The sequence below is a fragment of the Eucalyptus grandis genome, chromosome 4 (genome assembly GCF_016545825.1).
Source record: "Eucalyptus grandis isolate ANBG69807.140 chromosome 4, ASM1654582v1, whole genome shotgun sequence".
In the NCBI taxonomy this organism is placed as follows: Eukaryota; Viridiplantae; Streptophyta; class Magnoliopsida; order Myrtales; family Myrtaceae; genus Eucalyptus; species Eucalyptus grandis.
Genome location: NC_052615.1, coordinates 25,369,507 through 25,375,798, shown reverse-complemented (window position 1 = coordinate 25,375,798; position 6,292 = coordinate 25,369,507). Strand labels below are relative to the sequence as shown.

At 42.3% G+C, this 6,292-nt stretch overlaps 1 protein-coding gene across 1 annotated transcript in view; it reads left to right on the top strand.

Annotated features, from left to right (window-relative positions):
* The window catches only part of LOC120292571 (receptor-interacting serine/threonine-protein kinase 4-like), a 4,318-nt gene extending 1,391 nt beyond the window's left edge, over positions 1–2,927 (top strand). Inside the window, exon 2 of the mRNA XM_039310832.1 lies at positions 2,884–2,927. Within this exon, the coding sequence (XP_039166766.1) occupies positions 2,884–2,927 (44 nt within the window). The remainder of the gene's footprint in view (positions 1–2,883) is intronic.
* Positions 2,928–6,292: the final 3,365 nt, after the last annotated feature.

The window sequence follows — 6,292 nt, the reverse complement described above, 5'->3', positions numbered from 1 at the left end:
AGGAGCCTTTGTACGAGATCAAAGACACGAGCATGTTCAAGACCGGGGCAACCGGACGACTCCCAAGCTTACTCCAAGAGCTAGGGTCAAAAATACCGACCCTTATCAACCTCGGAAAGCGAATCAGACAGTAAAACTCTAATGTCTCTCACTTCCCTTGATAGAATCGAGCTGGCAAAATGAAGGGCCTTACTCAAAAGGTCTGGACTAAAGGTCAAGAAAAGAAAGCCTAAGCAAATCAATACAGCACCTGCTGACGAGCCACCGCACCAAGGCTTCAAGCATTCCCAAGAATACAGCTTTGAAGGCTATAGAATACGACCCCAAGGACTTCCAGCGTTATTTTAACAATGAACTGACGATTCATCATATAACTGTTTCCTACTCTCATCCAGGGATGAAGGCCCGTCAGAAGAGGAAGCATACGTCTTTATCCGCTATGATCCTAACGAAGTACTAAGCTTGTCCTCTGACCATGAGGATAGCTTCAATATTTTATCCTCATTTGGAAATTTTGACCAAGAAGAAAGCAATGGGGTAATCTGGATAGAATCCAACTTCCCTGAAACAGAAAAATTCACCACTACAACAGATATGCAATGGGAAAACCAGTGGCCTAACCAAGATACATCAAACTCGTCTTGCACTCATAGGATCATGACCCCTGGAGAGATGTGGATACCTAATCTTCGCAAGTATAACGGCACGACTTGCCCCGTGGTCCACTTGCAGTACCTCCATGCTGAAATGAGTCGGTACTATGGCCCGATGTCATTCACAACTCAGACCTTCCAAGAGAGTCTTACGAGATCTGTATTACAATGGTTCATCACAGTAGATATCTACCTCATGAGAGATGGAATGAGCTGTCTTCTGCATTCCCGTCGGTATCAACGCCCGATTGGGCCTGTGCCTTGTCAGAACTTAGTTCACTTCAGAAAAAGACCAATGGAGGATTTCCGAGCATATGCAAGAAGGTGGGAGGCTTTTATGATGCAAACTTACCCTCAGTTGGTTGAAGAAGAGATGATAAAGCTGATAAAGCTATTCATACGGGCTTTACCTCGCAAGTATCGTTGTTGGTTGTATGGGTTGCATTTCCATAGCTTCAATGAAGTGGTCCTCTCATGTGAATACTTCGAGTCTCTTTTGGAGGCGAGGAACTCAAAGGCGCTTGATTTTAGAACCAACACTATCAAAGCACTCCTTTACATAGGAGTTTTCATGGGTTTTACTTGTTTTTATAATTTCATGTTTCTTATCTTATCTAGTGTGCTACGGTTGTATATTCCATTCCAAGTACTCTATTGTGTAGTTATAATATTTTGTTTTAAGAGCATGAGGCGGTACTCCAAACCAGCCTGGTGGTGCTATCCAACCATGAAAAAAAATATATCATCCAAGGAGAATACTGAGGGCTAGGCTTCCTCATGCTTTTTCTCCCCCGAATACATATTTTGAAAACAAAAAACACTTCATCACCAAAATATTTCAAAAAAAGATGATAAATTTAATCATGTTTGTCTTTTTGACTCACTCACTTCATGTCTCAGAAAATCATTCCCGTCCCCTTTGACTTAGTGTGACAGGGGGCATTTGAAGCAAGCACATTATGTGAACTCATCGAATTCAATGACACCCTCCCAAGAAAGTAGGGGCAAACATAAAGGATCATCACGTTTCAAAATGGTAAGTCCTATTCCCTGAACATAATGTCGAAAATGACATCCTCTCTCTTCCATCTACAGAAACGAAGGATGGGATGTAATAGGCACAGCATATTATCAAACTTGAAGCATGCATAGCATGATAGCTCAAGCGGGATGTCCCAAGTTCATTGACAGGACTTCCGGCTTCAACGAGCCAAGAAGCACAAAGAAGGATTTGCTTCTCTTCCTTTAAAGTGATTACTTGTCAACGGGAGAAAATCTAGACAGTCAAAGCGACCTATAGCCCCACACCCCAATGATGTTGGAATCTAGAAACTTCACTCCAGGGCGTGTATTCTTCGAGGAGTAATTGCCATCGAAAGCTTGAGACTTTTGATCTCAGATTCCATAGAAGCTTGAGGTACATGACTTTTGCCCCATGATGCTATAGTTAAAGACAGGAGGAGAAATTCCACATAAGGAAAGCGTCGAAGATGAATCAACGACCAACAATCATGCATACATGGTCACAAGTGAGGAAGGCCAATCGAAAGAAATGTCAAACTATGCCAAGACGAAAAGGCTGTCATCGACATTCAAACATCATCAGGAGTTAGCAAAATACAAACTTTGGGGAAGAATAATTTGGTATCGTTTCCAATACTCCCCCCTCTTTGAATTCACTTTTGACATATTTCCCCTATTGGCAGGAAGCGCTAGGATTCAAGAGCCAAATTTGATGGTTAGGCAAATCAATATTGGCCAAGCTAGTACATGGAAATGACCTACATCAAATTTACCTAGCTTCGTGTAAAAAGACATGATATCCAGGAGCTAATTCAGAGAATAATTGACCTAATGAAACAAGGGACATAGGACTTCGTGTCCCCCTTCTCACTTCAGGTTCACCCAATCATCTACAAGCCAATGAAGGGTAAAGTTGTATCGATTCCAGTTATTCGACTCTTGAAAGAGTTCATGACTAACACATTCCCTCTTGTTTGTTGCAGGATCACCTGACTGTCAAAAGCAAGGATAACAAATCAACGAGAAGCATGTCTTGTTGCGGATCACTTGACAAGGATAATAATCAATGAGAGGCATGACAAACTCTCCTAAATGAAATGGCGTCTTCAGTAATCACCAAAGCAAATGACAGAAAATCTTCAAGCCTCAACCCACATTTAATTTTGGCCAGACTAATTGATCTACTTGTACATCTTCTCTTCTGCAGGGGCAAAAGCAAAGAGGCTCGATCAGATTCCCAACCCTGGCTGATCCTTCATGTGTCATATCCCTAACCAATAAGGACAACTGTCGACACCCATTTGCGAATAACCCTTTTGATGTTCAAAATCTAATGTATTTGGAAATACCATTATGTTAGCCCCTAAAGTTGTCAATTGGGTCTTTTTTGAGTCAAAACCATTCACTTGTTTTGAAGAGTTCAAACTCCATCATATTTGAAATGTTGCATGTCATTTCCAGATGAATTCTGCATAATGATTTTGCCTGTCTAAGTCACTGATTCCACTAAGGATTATTAAAATAGACAGCTAAGTGAGGAATACAAGATTAATTGAGCATGTTGGATGAGGCGTGTCAGAATGATGAAAGGCAAGCCATATCCTATACACAGTCCCCCATCTATACACTTGTGAGATGAGTGCAGAAGATTCCATGGCTGCAAGGTAAAGAGTTCTCTTGCGAATGGTACGATAACCAAAATAGTGAGAGGCATTCCATCACTCACCCCATTGAGCCCCATACATTGGTGAAGCTTCTCTCATACACCCATCAAGAACAACCCCTACACCGGGGCAGATTAGAAGCGAAGCAGCATCACAAGGTGAGAAGAGAGATAAAAATTTTCTTGCTCGCACTTGCATCAATCTTTGGATGTCTTTATTGCATATGAACACTCACATTAATTTAAGTGCCCTAGAATGACGAAGAGCATTTCTTGACGAAGAGCATTTCTTTCTCTATGCACTTGTATTCATTGTACAACCTAAGTGAGTTTGTAATTTTACCCTCACATTGAGACAAAACAGAAGTTACTACCATTTAAGCAGCATAGCCCAAAGCACCTACTGAAGATGAAGACTCAAGAGTCTAATAACGATGCTTCGATTGAACTTGCCTAGGCCAGTTCCTCCAACGACAAGAATGAAAAAACATGGGCATAAAAAATCAATGTACCTAGTAAAAGCAAGGTAAATGCCCATAAATGAAGAACTGGAATAAAAATAAGGACATGGAAAAAGCAGTGTGCACGGTAAAAGCAAGGCCAATGCCCCCCAGTCAAAAATACAGCCAAGAAAAAGTTGCTGTTGTGGTCCTTAGAACCTCCATTTGACAATGAGAAGAAAGACTGGTGACAAATGTCAAGGCAATCACCAGCTCTACCTTTTCACACATGAATCAAGCCTACATTATATCCCATTGTAAAAGTCTCTTCAGACTAAGGGCACTTCAATTAATGTAGGATTTCATATGTTCATAAGCATCGCTCGAAGAAGTACAAGCAAGATTACTCTATCTCTTTTCGCAGGATTCTTGACTTGCAAACTCGGAGATGATCGTGTGGCACTTTGTTCATAAGCCTTAACCTTGACGGTCCCATTTGATGAGCCGTTGACCAAGTCTTCATCACAATTTCGACAAAGACCTCTCACATTGGTAAAGTTGTACCACTTGCGAGAATACTCAGACCCCTGTTGACATGATGACAGTGAGATAGTGTGGTCCTTATGAATCCTACATCAATGGTCAGGATAGCCTTTTCCATGAGAGTGAGCGGAAAGTCTTTCCAGACTTAAAGTCCCTCATCTGGCATGCTCAAGACATCTACATTCTAAATGAGGGTTGTCTTTCAAAATCTTCCCCAGTGGAAATCATATGATGCAAAATTGACAAAATTATCCTGCATGAATCTCATTTGAACTCATGAATTTACAACATATACAATCATGTGTGCATACTATGCAAATAGCAGACATACTCTTAGAGATCAGAGATATTGCCAAGTAAGCATATCTCTATCCCCATTTGTCTTAAAGTACCTATCACTGTCCGGGTACTCTCTTCTTGACACTCGACCTATTCGAATTGTCTCTTGAGTTTCGATGCTTGCAACTGTCTTAGCATCCCATTGTCTTTGAGTATCGGCTACCCTCCGGATACTCCTTTTTCTTAACACTCGACCTATTCGAGTTGTCCTCAGAGTATTGATACTTGTGACTGACCAAGTATCCCTTTATCCTTGAATATCTACTGCTGTCTAGGTATCCCTATTGTCTTTGAGTACCGGTCACCATTTGGATACTCCTTTTTCGACACTCGACACATGCGAGTTGTCCCAGTATTGATACTTGTAGTGACCAAGTATCTCTTGGAATACCTACTGCTATCTAGGTATCCCCATATCATCAAGTACCCACCCTTGTCTAGGTACTTCCTTTTCATGACACTCAACTTGCGTGAGTTGTCCCCAAATAATAGCTGCTATTCAAGCATTCCACTGCTTTGTGTGCTTGCGCCTACCTAGGTATGCTTTCTTACACTTGGACCAACTGAGTGGTCCCAGGTTGTATCATTAAATACTTGTGTTCATCCAAGTATCCCGATTTTTGTACACTGTGGCTATCCAGGTGTTCCACCCTTTTTAAGTGCCTGCGGCAATCCAGGTAAGCCTCGTGCTACATTCAAATTCCCTTTACTAGGAGGTGAGAGACCTTCATAAATATGCGAGACATGCCCTCGATATTCCCAATTACCAGGAGGTGAGAGACCTTCACGAATATCCCAGGTACGCCTTCGATATTCCAAATTACCAGGAGGTGGGAAATCTTCACGAATATCTCAGGTACGCCCTCGATATTTCCAATTACTAGGAAGTGAGAGACCTTCACGAATATCCCAGACACATCCTCAACATTCCCAATTACCAGGAGGTGAGAGACCTTCATGAATATGCGAGGCACGCCCTCGATATTCCTAATTACCAGGAGGTGAGAGACCTTCACGAATATCCTAGGTACGTCCTCGATATTCCCATTTACCAGGAGGTGAGAGACCTTCATGAATATGCGAGGTATGTCCCCGATATTCCCAACTACCAGGAAGTGAGAGACCTTCACGAATATCTCAGGTACCCCTTCGATACTTATGATCATCCAAGTATCTCCAAAGAGTTTGTACCTGTGATCATCCAGGTTCCCCTTCGATACTTGTGATCATCCAGGTATCCCCAGAGAGTTTGTACTTGTGATCGTCCAGGTACCCCTCTGATACTTGTGATCATCCAAGTATCCCCCAAGAGTTTGTACTTGTGATCATCCAAGTACTATCTCCCAACAAATAGATGCCCTGAGAAAGGTCAGCGCATCTCCCGTCAATGCGACCGAAGAAAGGTTCGGGTCCTGGAAAAGCAATTCCCCGTCAAGGCGACCGAAGAAAGGTTCGGGTCCTAGAAAAACCAACTTATTGCTCTAACAGCGACCGAAGAAAGGTTAGGGTCTGGAAAAGCAATTTCCCGTCAAGGTGATCGAAGAAAGGTTCGGGTCCCTGGAAAAGCAATTCCCGTCAAGGCGACCGAAGAAAGGTTCGGGTCCTAGACAAATCACTTATTGCTCTAACAG